The sequence below is a fragment of the Daucus carota genome, chromosome 7 (genome assembly GCF_001625215.2).
Source record: "Daucus carota subsp. sativus chromosome 7, DH1 v3.0, whole genome shotgun sequence".
NCBI classification, from domain to species: domain Eukaryota; kingdom Viridiplantae; phylum Streptophyta; class Magnoliopsida; order Apiales; family Apiaceae; genus Daucus; species Daucus carota.
In genome coordinates this window covers 29147464-29161291 of record NC_030387.2, presented here as the reverse complement: position 1 = coordinate 29161291, position 13828 = coordinate 29147464, and the positions used below count along the sequence as shown (strand labels likewise).

The 13828-nt window shown below is 36.5% G+C and overlaps 2 protein-coding genes and 1 long non-coding RNA gene across 3 annotated transcripts; 1 reads left to right on the top strand and 2 right to left on the bottom strand.

Annotated features, from left to right (window-relative positions):
* Positions 1-1366: 1366 nt before the first annotated feature.
* Positions 1367-10639, bottom strand: LOC108193423 (putative disease resistance protein RGA1). Its single transcript, XM_064082034.1, has 8 exons — positions 9996-10639; positions 9890-9904; positions 8949-9288; positions 8311-8417; positions 6195-6523; positions 3308-3357; positions 1842-3217; positions 1367-1750 (listed from the first exon to the last, which is right to left on the bottom strand). Exons 1-8 carry the CDS (start codon positions 10637-10639, stop codon positions 1729-1731), a joined length of 2883 nt encoding a protein of 960 aa, XP_063938104.1. The 3' UTR covers positions 1367-1728.
* On the top strand, positions 5809-7220 carry LOC108193424 (uncharacterized). The gene is made up of 2 exons (XR_001801178.2): positions 5809-6304; positions 6919-7220. It is a non-coding gene; the product is annotated as an uncharacterized LOC108193424 (long non-coding RNA).
* A 33-nt stretch (positions 10640-10672) lies between the features above and the next one.
* On the bottom strand, positions 10673-13432 carry LOC108194025 (putative disease resistance protein RGA3). The gene has a single exon (XM_064082033.1). It carries the CDS (start codon positions 13430-13432, stop codon positions 10673-10675), a length of 2760 nt encoding a protein of 919 aa, XP_063938103.1.
* Positions 13433-13828: the final 396 nt, after the last annotated feature.

Here is a 13828-nt window from a genome sequence, read left to right as displayed (position 1 = left end):
GATGATCGCGACTTTACAAAATCCTGACAGGTGTAGAATGGTTTTCATAATAATATAATAATAATTATTATAATATAATAATAACCAAATTTTGATATCTTAATGTTTGATATTACAGTGAAAAGGAGTCTGGGGAGCATAGAGATCGTTAATTTAGCCAAAATGAAAGCAACTACATTGAAACAAGGAGATAGAAGAAAGGTACTCTATTTTAAATTTAAGAAAAAGTGCCAACTTGAAAAGTGCAGTATGCCAATAACTTGGATTCTCTTATTGAGTTCAGGGAGCTCCTTTTTTTTCCCACAAGGCAATCTCAGCAAAGGAGTAGACAATTAAAGGCATTACTGCACTTGAGTATTTAATTTTCATTAGAAATATTGATGAAAAAACAGGATGACATGCACTCAAGCAGCGGATCCAGTAATCAAGATTCAATTACTGTGACAACGACAAACAAGTCACTGAGATACGCCATCATGATTCATGCCGTATCCTTGGTATTCTGAAATAATTTGGATATTTGAAACTCAAAGAAGCAGAGTGCAACTGGCTACAGTCACTGTTCTCTTAATCCTGGAGGCTGGTCCAATGTAGAAACAGATGAGCGGATTAAACAGATAAAACACACTTTCATGCAACTGTAAATTGTGAGTAACAGCAAAGATTAGTATTTCCCTCAAAAATAACCATTATTACACTATGATATCTCACTCCATGTAGATCGGCACACAACACAATTATTAATTGTAATTGGTTCTGCACTTTGAACAGAAGAATGAGATCAAAGTAACAGTACTGCGATTTATCAAACATAACTCTAGAATAGTAACAAGAAAGAGATACTGCATGATGTACCTTGATTGCTCTATCCATGGATCACAAACAAGCTCCAAATATCCAATGTGTGGTAACATGTCACATCCCCATCCAAGTCTCTGATGTTCAGAAGATTCGATCTCAATTATTATAATATATACTAACAAAGTTCCCAGAAAGAGCAAGGAAGCTAAATTGTTTCTAATTGGTCAGAATAGACCAAGAGTAGAAGGGAATGTTTCAACTTTTTTCTGCAAAGAAGTTTCGAGTAATTTCTAGGGAAAATTAATTCATTTGTCCATGAACTAGATATATTCCCCTTTCTGTAAAATATATCAAGACAATCATACAAGGTTATGTTAACAATTCTCATGACAACACAACTCATTTAGCCACAAAAAATTGTCAAAATAGGAACACTACAAAATAGGCTTGGCATCTGCATCAGTTATCCCATGACACAAACATATTACATCATTGAAATTGACTATTATTTGATCATTGAACCCAGAAGACATAAATATAATAATGAACTAGAAAAGAGCATAAATACTTCGAGGCAACAATAGAGCATTCCCTTTATATCTAAATCCTGATTCAACAAATTATAATATATCATTAAAATAGTGACAAACAGAGGGTGAGGTGATCATTAAGATATGCAAGTTTACATAACTTATATCTGGAATATGTTGAATCTTGGACCATTCGTCCTCCGTGTATCATACTTTCAGAATTAGCAAATTCCCGTTGTTCTCAAGCATGGGCAAACTCTCCAAATTTTCAGAATTCCAGATAACTAACTGCTTGAGCGATAGAAGGTCTGCTTTTGAACTCAAGAGAGCTTTCTCTTCTTTAAATTTACTACATACAAGGGAAGATGGAGTAGAGACAATCACCAAGCTAAAAATTTCACTGCCACCTCTTATAATCCCTGATTTAACAAAATAAGATATGTCAATTAAATAGTACAAACAGAGATTAATTGAGAGGGAGAAGATATAAATTTGACATGCAAAGCTTACCAGATTATACTTGGCACGTATTGAATTTTGAACCATTCTGGCCCTTGACCCTTACTGCATCTTCGTTTTAGAACAGGACACCGCACTATATTCAGTGTTTGAAGAGTATGTGATTCTTCAAATGGGGGCAAACTCTCCAAATTCTTACAATCAAAGATGCTTAAATCCTGCAGAGAAGGAAGTTTTGCTATTGAATCCGGAAGAGCTTTCACTCCTTCAAAATCATGTAAATTCAAGATAGTCAAGGCAGGGTAGGCGATAAACAGGGGTTGCTCAAAGAGCGCTAATGATTTGACCTTTTCCCACCCAAACAGGTCTAGCAGAATTAGATTAGAAGAAGAAGAGAATGGCCACGGAATATAATCCAAATCTGAGAAGGGACCTAATCCCAGATATTCAAGCCTGGAACTCTGAATTTGGGCAAATCCCCCATCTAGAAGAGAGGGGGGGAGTTCCCCAATCTCAATAGATTTGGGACCAGCTGACCCTTCAACTAAATTTATAATAATTAGATGCGGGCAATTATAAATTTTTAAGTGTTCAAGGGAGCTACCAAGGGTCAGACATTTTAAGCCCTTGCAATCAATTAGCTCTAATTTGGTCAAAGACAGAGAATTGTTAATCAGGGATTCCATATTCGAAAACAAAGATAAAGAAGACGAGTCTCCTCCTCCGTCACCAATACTCATAAGCAATAGAGAGGTTAGTGAGCTAACAACTCTGCTCATAGTTCCCAACATCATATCACTCTCCAAATCAGTTAATTCCAACTTCTTTAAGGACGGAAAATAACTATTCGGGATCTTTCTCAACCTTGGACATTCCAAAATTTCCAAACTCTCCAGTTTAGGAAATCCACTCTGAGAACTAACCCCTGTACCTATAACTGCTGCTTCCCATTCTTCTAGATTGGGCAATTCCCTAAAGTAGAGTTGTTTCAATGACGGAAAACAACTAGACAGTATCTTTCTCAACCTTGGACATCTCCAGATTTCCAAACTCTCAAGTTTAGGAAATCCACTCTGAGAACTAACCGCTGTACTTATAACTGCTGCTTCCCATTCTTCTAGATTTGGCAATTGCCAAAAGAAGAGTTGTTTCAATGACGGAAAACAACTAGGCAGTATCTTTCTCAACCTTGCACAATTCTCAATTTTCAACCTCTCAAGTTGAGGAAATACACTTTGGCCACCACAAAAATCATCTCCCACAACCCTAACATTTCTCATCCCATCAATCGCTATCTCCCTCAATTTGGGAAGGTGACCAAGTGGTGGAAGTACTTCACATCGGTTGCAATCTCTCAATGTAATTTTCACCAAGTTCAGCATCATCGTAATCCAAGCTGGAAACTTCTTTCCTTTAAGCTGCATACTCTACGATATCCAGAAATCAGATGCGTCAAGGACTTATTTATCCAACAAAACTCTAGAATAGTAACAACAAAGAGATACTGCATGATGTACCTTGATTGTTCTATCCATGGATCCCAAACAAAGCTCCAAATCTCTAACGTCTGGTGACAATATCAACAAATATTAACAAAGAGTGCATATTAATATCCAAAAAAAATAATACTCCAGGATGTAATAGTCTCTTGACTTGTTTACACATATTTTTAGGAGTTTTGATGGTATGCTTAAAATTATTGTTTTTAATATTTTTTTTTGAATAAAAATGTTAATGTCATATTTTAATTTCCAAAAAGAAATTTTAAAATATAAGTATATGATCAAAACTCTTAAAAGTACGTGAAAAAAAGTCTCACACATCAACATATCCAAACAGATGAGTATAGCAGAGGTAATAAATTAAGTTCATAAATTTCTACCATATTATCGGTGTAATACGCTGAACCCGGAACCATTTTGGGGCACTCAGCCTTTACATCTTACTTTCATGACAGGACATCAGTCATATCCAATCCTCGAATGCTATGAAGTTTTTCACACGTTCGCAAACCCTCCAAATTCTTCGGGAACTGCTCTAATAAAAGTTTATAGAGTTGAAGGCTATACTTAGGCTTGTACTGAACTGATCTAATTCAATTTTATAATTTGAATATATTGAATCTTAAACCATTCCGGCCCACTTCCCTTGCTATATCTTTCTCTCAGAACTGGACACGCAGCTGTCTCGAGGTTATAACTTTCATATATCTAAGTAAATGTAGTTTATATCTTGAAGGAAGAACCAAGAAGAACAGTGAATGAAACGATATGTTTTTACTGCTATATATCTCAAAAGGACTACATGGTCAAAGTCTGCCTAGAATGAAACTAAGTGGGACTTTATATAGAATACAATACCTACTAGGGCTGCACATGGGCTGGGTTGGACCGGTTTCGATCATTCGCTACAAAAATTTAGTACGGGTTACAAAAATTTAACCCATTAATCATAAAAAGAATTAGAAACCCAACCCTACTAATTGTATGACGGGTTGGGTTGGTTAGGGTAGGGTTGATCGGGTTGAAAATTTGCAAGATAAGCATAACCCAAAACATGTTTTGCACCATTTTGTTGTGTACAATTAACAATAACATAGCACACTGCACCGATACAAAATATCATGTGCTTTTAGAGTGCAGATATTCTCTTCATACTAAGGTGGACAGCTGAATCTTAATACACTACTAACTATTAAAAATAATGTTTTCGCCATGATATATAATCATAAGAACTAGTAATGTGAGTCGTTTGATTTGAACTACAAAGCTTTATTTCTAATTTTTTCTGCACATTGCACTACACTCACTGCACATTCGATCATCAAATAAATAAATATAGTTCCGTGAGCAACCAAAAATATTCTATCAGAGTGATAAAGATATATTTTGACCGGGTTGGGTTGGTTTAAGGTTTTTAAAAGTTATATTTCAACCCAACCCATAATAAACGGCTCAACCAAAAATCAACCCAATTAACCCACGGTTTGGAATGTGTCGGGTTAGTCGGCCTAGTTCAAGGTTGGGTGGGGTTGGTTTGAACGGGTTGGACAACCCATGAGCAGCCCTAATACCTACTCAATTACAAAGACTAAACTATTCTTGTATTTAAGTCCTCAATATTCCCCCTAAAGCTAACGAGTGAGAACAAAGTGAAATTCTTAGCTAACTATCCAACACTATCATTAGCGGATTAAAATTGTCAAACCTCTAAATCACCACAAATCTCTAATTTTTCCTCACACCGCTAATTTCCAAACACAAACCTAAGACTACGCAGTCCCTTTAGCCATCTCCAGCAGTTGTGATCAAAAAATTTAAATTTGGATCACCAACTGATCCAAATTCTGATCTAAATTTCTGACCAACTCCAGCAACGTGATCCAAATTCTGATCCAAATTACTTTTTGTATATTACATTACATAAATTTTATATTGAACTCAAAATCAAGACAATGAAGATGAAGCTCAAGTATCCCAAAATGATATGAATAGTTACGGATAATATTTTGATTATCTCAAAGGAAAAAAAAATAATATGTTCAATTAAATCAAAATTTATATTTGTCGTACTGTTTTCTAGTCATTTCTCGATATTGTAATTTTATTTCATGCATTTTATGTAATTCTTATTGTATGCATGTAATGTACTCTTTTTTTAATTTCAATGAAATTTGCTATCCTATTATTCTAAGTTTTTATTAAAACATTAATTCTGTTAATTATTAATTATTATTAATTAAATATTAATAATCACAAATTAATTTTAAGTCCGATAAACGAAAGATATAGAAATAACAAAATCATTATTTTATAATAAAGTAGGTGATCCAAATTTGGATCAGTGAACAATGGTGATCCAAATTTGGATCAGTACTATTCACTGATCCAAATTTGGATCACTTTTTGAATTACTGCTGGAGAAGAATTTGGGATAATCTGCTCCAAATTTGGATCTTTCGATCACTGCTGGGTTTGCCCTTAGAGATGGAAGTCTTGCTATTGAATTTGGGAGAACTAGCCACTAGGTATGAAATCAATTAACTAGCCACTAGGTATGGAATCAATTATAAACAACACTTTCAAGGCAGGGAACTGAATTTGATCAAAGAGCACCAATGTCTTTACCTTTCCCGACCCAAGCAAATGAAGCAAGATTAGCTTAGGAAATGAAGTCGCATTCAAAGAAGAAGATGATGGCCATGAAAATTCATCCGATTAATTCCTCGGAAAAGGGACCTCAGCCGAATTCTACTAGCGCGGCAAATACTGGTCCTGACAGGGGGGAGGGGAATCCCACAATTGAAATATCGGCTAAATCAATGCTAATTAGATGCGTTCAACCATTACAAACAAGCTGTCAAGAGAGGCACCAAGCGTTAGACGTCTTAGATCCTTGACTCACGTATCTCGAATTTGGTCAAAGACAGGTAACTGTTTTTCAGCAGCAGCAGGTTAATCATAGAAGAAGATGAATCTCCTCTTGCATCACTGATAAACTTGAGCTCAAGAGAGGTAAGTGAGCTAGCACTTCTGCTCATAGTTTCTAGTATCATGCTACTCTTGACAAGTCTCAACTCCTTCAAGGACGAAAAACAACTATTCAGGATCTTGCTTAAAACCTTGGACAATTTACTAGCCAAATCAGCAACAATAGCCTCGCCCATCTTTTCTTGTATTGACTGGTATAATTCTTGAGATATATTTGGTGAGATGATAAAAATGTAATTTGGGCTATAACAGTTTCTAAATCAAGTGGCACTATAGATTTGTTGCTAGATCAACCTTTGTTTTGCATTTTAATATTGGCAGATCATTCTTTGTTTTCCACCACTCAACCAGTCAACCTAATAATTGTCTTATCCATATCCTATCCTATCTGGATTTTCTTTGCAGATCCAATCTAGGGTTCTCTCCTCAGTCATTTACATGAAATCCTAATTTTTATTCAATTTTTCGATCAAATCCCTTTGTTTTCTAAACAAATCGATCACAAAATTATAACATTATTTTCATTATTTTTCAAATGATATCACTTTTATGATCGTCTAACTAACCAATTATCGGAATCAAAATCCCTCGATTCATATATATCGACACCTCACTCGTAAGAAATCGATAAATTCCAGGCGCTGGTGCAGTGTGTCGAGATCTTCATGAAGATTCCAAGCCTGGACAACTTCATCAGCTGCGAGTGAAACAAGCTTGCCCAGCAATCCGCCAGCCAAATCTGCTACAATAGCCTCGGCCATCTTTTCTTGTATTGATCACTGGTATAATTCTCGAGATATATTTGGTGACATGATAGAAGTGTAATTTGGGCTATAGCAGTTTCTAAATCAAGTGGCACTATAAATTAGTTGCTGAATCAACCCTTGTTTCCCATTTTCATAATGGCTAGTTGATGCAACATGAGGAGAATTTTGATTTATTTAATCGTGACACAATTAATTTGTTTGACTTTATTTATTCATTCATTCATTCATTCATGTGTATACTCCAGAGGCTTTGCCAGATTGATCAGAGCAAGCACATGAATACATGATGAGGACTCGCAAAAATATGAAAAGTATAATATTATGATACATTTTATTGTTAATCACTGTGAAATTGACAACTTAAGGAAGTAATTTATCTCAGTCACGTTGCAATTTGCAGTGCATGTGTATGTTTAAATAAACTAAAAATATAGATCTGATGGATTAAGCTGACAGCCAGGGGAGCTAACAAAGTTGAAATAGAAAAGCTTATGGTTGTTGTCAGAAGACACAGTAATGTCCGGTGAAGTCGCTGATCAGTGCCGTAAATTACACACATTGTAACTTGAGACCAGCACATGGATTCAATAATTTCTAAGCAACTTTCAAGAGTTGCACTTTGAGATTATTAGATGCGCAAACTCGAAAAAATAATTACGAATCATAGGAAGTCATCGTGTAAAAATGACTTCAAAGCAGGAATTTTGGTAACTAGTAATTTCTAAGCAACAAGTAGAGCATTTCCTTGAAAAGAATTATTTCCAGAAATTCGATGCGATTATAATTTGCCAGTAATATAAAAAAAGGAGAATATCTTTAGAAGCCGAACTTTATCCATTTTTTCATTTTGATTGTCGAAATTTCAAATTTGTAATAAGATGACCATGTATTCTCTTAATTCATCAAAAGGTTGCTAAGGCCCACTTTTCCGGTAAAAAAGAATCACAAAATAACCCTTAGACATTTCTTTGAAACATAAAAATATTGTCCAATCACCTATTTATAAATTTGAAATACTGACCACTCTAAAAATAGATAAAATCCAGCCATCACTGTGCATCGATATTTAAAAGATCCACGATCAATTAGCATACATAATCTCAAATTCTTCACAATAGCTGTAATAATGTGCTAAAATGTATTAGAATCTAGTAGTACATGTCAATACAAGATTTATATAAGAAGTAATTCAAATGCATCAAGGACTGATTTATCAAACAAAACTCTAGAATAGTAACAATAAAGAGATGCTGCATGATGTACCTTGATTGTTCTATCCATAAATCTTCAAGCTCCATATCTCCAACGCGAGGTAACATGTCACATCCCCATCCAAGTCTCTGATGTTTAGGAGATCCGAGAACAGAGTCCTGTCAATATAAACAAAGGGTGCATAATAATATCTGAAAAAATTCATCTGATTCCTCGGAAAAGGGATCTAAGCCCAATTCTACAAGCCAGGCAAATACTGGTTCTGACAGGGGGGAGGGGAATCCCACAATTGAAATATCGGCTAAATCAATGCTAATTAGATGCGTTCATCCATTACAAACAAGCTGTCAAGAGAGGCACCAAGCGTTAGACGTCTTAGATCCTTGACTCACGTATCTCGAATTTGGTCAAAGACAGGTAACTGTTTTTCAGCAGCAGCAGGTTAATCATAGAAGAAGATGAATCTCCTCTTGCATCACTGATAAACTTGAGCTCAAGAGAGGTAAGTGAGCTAGCACTTCTGCTCATAGTTTCTAGTATCATGCTACTCTTGACAAGTCTCAACTCCTTCAAGGACGAAAAACAACTATTCAGGATCTTGCTTAAAACCTTGGACAATTCACAATTTCTAAATGCTCAAGTTCAGGAAACACACATTGGCCATCGCCCCTACTTATAATTGCTTCTACCCATTCTTCTAGGTTTGGCCTATCGGACAAAAAGAGCTCTATCAGTGACGGATACAGTGTTATTGTATCTGCTACAGAGCATAAATCACTCCCCATAACCCTGAGATCAGGCATCCAATAAATTTCCATCTTTCTAAGATCAGGATGATGACCAAGTGGTGGAAGTACTTGGCATCTGTTGCGATCTGCAAATGAGATTTTCACTAAGTTTCTCATCATTGTAATCCATGCTGCAAGCTTCTGCCCCATAAAATCTTCAATAGTCAATTCAATTATATTTTGATGAGGTTCTGATCCTTCATCACATCCTCGTCGTTGCATTCTCTGTCCTCCCTTTAATCTTCATATGTCTACCATATTTATCTTAAACAGTCAAGGACTCAAGTCTTCTGTTTTGTTTAATATTTTTATATAGTACGAAGGATATGGACAATATAATTAATTTTTATCTAAAAAAGATTAATATCGGACATATATCACTTTTTATCTCACTCCAGGGATAAATAACTTTGCACTCTGTGAAGGAAGGAATAATATTCAGAAGCATTTAGGAGTATAATTTTTGGAAATTGAACACGGAATACAGTGACAAGAAGGAGATACTGCAATATCTAAATCCTGATTCAAACAAATAAAGATATATCATTAAAACAGTGATAAACAGAGGGTGAGGTGATAATTTATATATGCAAGTTCACATAAATTATATCTGGAATATGTTGAATCTTGGACCATTCTCTCTTCCGTGTATCATTCTTTCAGAATTGCCAAATTCTCGTTGTTCTCAAACATGGACAAACTCTCCAAATTTTCAGAGTTCTGAATAATTAACTGCTTGAGCAATAGATGGTCTGCTATTGAACTCGGGAAAGCTTTCTTTTCTTTACCAAATCAGTCAAGGCAGGGAAGATGGAGTCTCACCAAGCTAAAAAGCTCCCTACGAGCTCTCAAGATCCCTGATTGAATAAGATCAGATATATCAATTAAATAGTACAAACAGAGATTAATTGAGAGGGAGAAGAGATAAATTTGACGTGCAAAGCTTACCAATATATATTTGGAACGTATTGAATTTTGAACCATTCTGGGCCTTGACCCTTACAGCATCTTTGTCTCAGAACAGGACACTCAATTATAGCCAGTGCTTGAAGGATATGAGATTCTTCAAATACAGGCAAACTCTCCAAATTATTACATTCAAAGATGAATAATACCTTGAGAGATGGAAGTTTTGCTATTGAATCCGGAAGAGCTTTCAATCCTTCGAAACCACATAAAGTCAAAGAACCCAAGGCAGGAAAGGCGGTGAACAGGCGTTGCTCAAAGTGCACTAATGACTTAACCTTTTCCCACCCATACAGATATAGCATAGATAGGTTAGAAAAAGAAGAAGAAGAGAATGGCCACGGAATATAATCAAATTCATCTGAGAAGGGACCTAACCTCAGACATTCAAGCCTGGAACACTGAATTTGGGACAATCGCCCATCTAGAAGAGAGGAGGGGAGTATCCCAATCCCAAATATTTTGAGACCAGCTGACCCTTCAACTAAATTTATACTAGTTAGATGCGGGCAATCATCGATGAATAAGTATTCAAGGGAGACACCAATGGTTAGACATTTTAAGCCCTTGCAGTCATATAGCTCTAATTCGGTCAAAGACAGAGAATTGTTAATCATGGATTCCATGTTCGAAAACGAAGATAAAGATGAGTCTCCTCCTCAATCACCGATCCTCAAAAGCGATAGAGAGGTTAATGAGCTAACATATCTGCTCATAGTTCCCAACATCATATCACTCTCCAAATCAGTAATAACCAAATTCTTTAAGGACGGAAAATAACTTTTCGGGATCGTTCTCAACCTTGGGCAATTTGTAATTTTCAAAATCTCAAGTTTAGGAAATTCACTCTGAGAACTAACCCCTGTGCAACTAGGCAGTATCTTTCTCAACCTTGGACAATTCTCTATATTCAACCTCTCAAGTTGAGGAAATACACTTTGGCCACCACAGAAAACATCTCCCACAACCCTAAGATTTCTCATCCCTTCAATCACTATCTCCCTCAATTTGGGAAGGTGACTAAGTGGTGGAAGTACTTCACATCGGTTGCAATTTCTCAATGTGAGTTTCACCAAGTTCAGCATCACTGTAATCCAAGATGCAAACTTCTTTCCTCTAAAACCGACAATCATCAATGTTTTCAGATTTGGGTGAGGTTCCAATCCTTCCATCACATCCTGGTCGTTGTATTCTTTGTCTTCCATTTCGTCTTCATTGCTCCCATCCTCATCATTGTGCTGACTGTCTTCGTGACCAAATTCAGTATTCCTCCAGTTCAACTGTAAACACTGAATACTGGACTTCTCACAAAGCTTTGCTTTTCTTGCTTCTTCGATATTTGCCACCTCGTAAAGGCCATAGAGTCTAATCTCACCACTAAGATGTTTCAACCCTCCCAGTTGTCCAACGAGACAATTTTGATTTTTACTCACAACAAAGTAAGGAAGTGTTTGCAGACTAATCAACCTTTCTATCCCATTAAACATGCATTTTTTACCATAGTTGTTACGAATGTACAAATGTCTCAGATTAATCAAGTTGCTAAACCTTTTTGGAATCTCATCTAGGTCTCCAACTCTCAGTGTCTGCAAGTTGTACAGTTCTGTGATGTCAGTAGGCAATTTGTAGTGAGAAATATCGAGATGTTTAAGATATTTCATCTTGCGTAGTGAAAATGGCAACTCCTGGGCAACCTGATTATCATCCGCATTTAACACCAGAACAGTCAGGTGTGTGAGATAAGGTAACACATGAAGAAGGATATCTGCCCCTGCATATAATACTTGTACTCTCTCAAAGGCTCTCTTCAGAATTGTTGGTTTGATTGTTGAAACCCCGTTATCAAGCCTCATGTATACAGCCTTGCAATCATGACTCAGCTCTTCACCTGCCTTCACAGATACCGAGTGATGTTTAGATACTTCTAGTGCAAGATCATGCACTAGATCATGCATCTTGCATCTGATGATGTTCCCACATTCATCCTTTTCTTCGTCTTGTAACAAAGAATTTCCCAACAGAATTTTGAAGTATTTGCTGCCAATATCTTCCGTCAGTGCAATACTTCTTCTTGGGGGCAGGAGGAACCCTAATGCCAACCATATCTGTATCAGTTCATCCTTATAGATGAATGAATTCTTTGGCATAATAGAGCAATATGCAAAACATTGTTTCAATGACAAAGAAGGTAAATTATCATATGATAACTTCAAGGAAGGCAATACACTTTTTGATTCCCATGTTTCACTGCATTGGATCTCCAACCATTCTTGCTCAGACTTCTTCGAGTATAATAACCCCGCCAATGCCTTTATTGCCAGAGGTAGGCCACCACACCTTTTCACCATGCTTCTCCCGATGGTCGCAAATGCCTCGGTCTCTAAAACTCCTCCATCTGAAAATGCTATTTTCTTGAACAGTTCATAACTTTCATCCTCTGTTAATTTTTCCAGCCAATAAGACACACAACTTCTCATGGCAATAATGACCTCTTGTTTACGGGTGGTAACCAGAATACAGCTTCCTTTGTCACCACCAATTTCAAGCAAAGAATTTGTCAGGTTATCCCACTTCACCGATTCTTCATTCCAGACATCATCAAGTATGAGCAGAAACTTTTTTCCCTTTAGACTCTCCTGAAGTTTACGGGTAAGTGCTTGTGGATTTGTCAACCCCAAGTTGGTTAAAGTAAGTGATTCTACCATCTGATTCAAAATCTTAATGAAGTCAAAGTCATCTGATACAGTAATCCACATCCTCTGATCCGGGAACATGGTAATGACATTATCACTATTGAAAACCATACGAGCAAGAGTTGTCTTGCCTTGACCTCCCATTCCCGCTACAACAATGACTTCTAAATCCTCTTCATGTTTTTTGCACACTGTTTGAACTAGGTACGATACATCTTCATCTCGTCCAACTATTATTGACTTGTCTTCATATGAAGGGGTGCTGCGGATGTCTCTATCTTGCACCGTTGACCTTAAATATGCTACAGGCTGTAGTCCGAGATCTACTGCCGATTTGAAAATTTCATCAAAGGAAGCTTGAATGGACTTGATTTTATGAGCTACCTTGAGACGATATAGTAGGGTATTTTTGGTAGGAATGAAGAAGTCAAGTGACTTATGGCGATTCTCCGCTTTTCTTCGAGTGACTTCATATGCAAGTTCATCCATAAATACATTAGCAACATTCGCAACAGCTTCAAGTTTGTCAAACCAGTTTTTGGCAGTAGACATGATTAAATTCTTGGTATGAGCATCGTACAAGAGAGCCCCGACTGATTCCATGCGCTGGTGGAGTGTGTCGAGATCTTCATGAAAATTCCAGGCCTGGACGACTTCCTCTGCTGCAAGTGAAACAAGCTTGCCCAGCAATCCGCCAGCCAAATCAGCTACAATAGCCTCGCCCATCTTTTCTTGTATTGATCACTGGTATAATTCTTGAGATATATTTGGTGAGATGATAAAAATGTAATATGGGCTACAATAGTTTCTAAATAAAGTGGTACTATAGATTAGTTGCTGAATCAACCCTTGTTTTCCATTTTAATATTGGCTACTTGATGCAATGTGCAGAGAATTTTGATTAATTTGTTTGACTTTATTTATTTATTTATTCATTCATGTGTATACTCCAGAGCCTTTGCCTTATTAATTGGAGCAAACATATGATCAGATCAGGACTGGCAAACACGTTATCACTGAGCCCAGCACATGGATTTAATAATTTAAGAGAAAATGACAAATTAAATGGTGAATATATGCCAACTACTTCTCTCGTTATGCTCCATGAACAATTCAAAAGTA

Bases quoted from the DNA above. Each gene is read 5' to 3' on its own strand.
- LOC108193423 (XM_064082034.1), bottom strand. From the start codon at position 10,639: ATGGAATCCATGATTAACAATTCTCTGTCTTTGACCGAATTAGAGCTA. The intron at 8,418-8,948 runs GTAGAAGCAATT...TTATATTGACAG, and splicing joins GGCCAAACCTAGAAGAATGG to GACTCTGTTCTCGGATCTCC. The intron at 3,218-3,307 runs GTACATCATGCA...TGGATATCGTAG, and splicing joins CCATGGATAGAACAATCAAG to AGTATGCAGCTTAAAGGAAA.
- LOC108194025 (XM_064082033.1), bottom strand. From the start codon at position 13,432: ATGGGCGAGGCTATTGTAGCTGATTTGGCTGGCGGATTGCTGGGCAAG.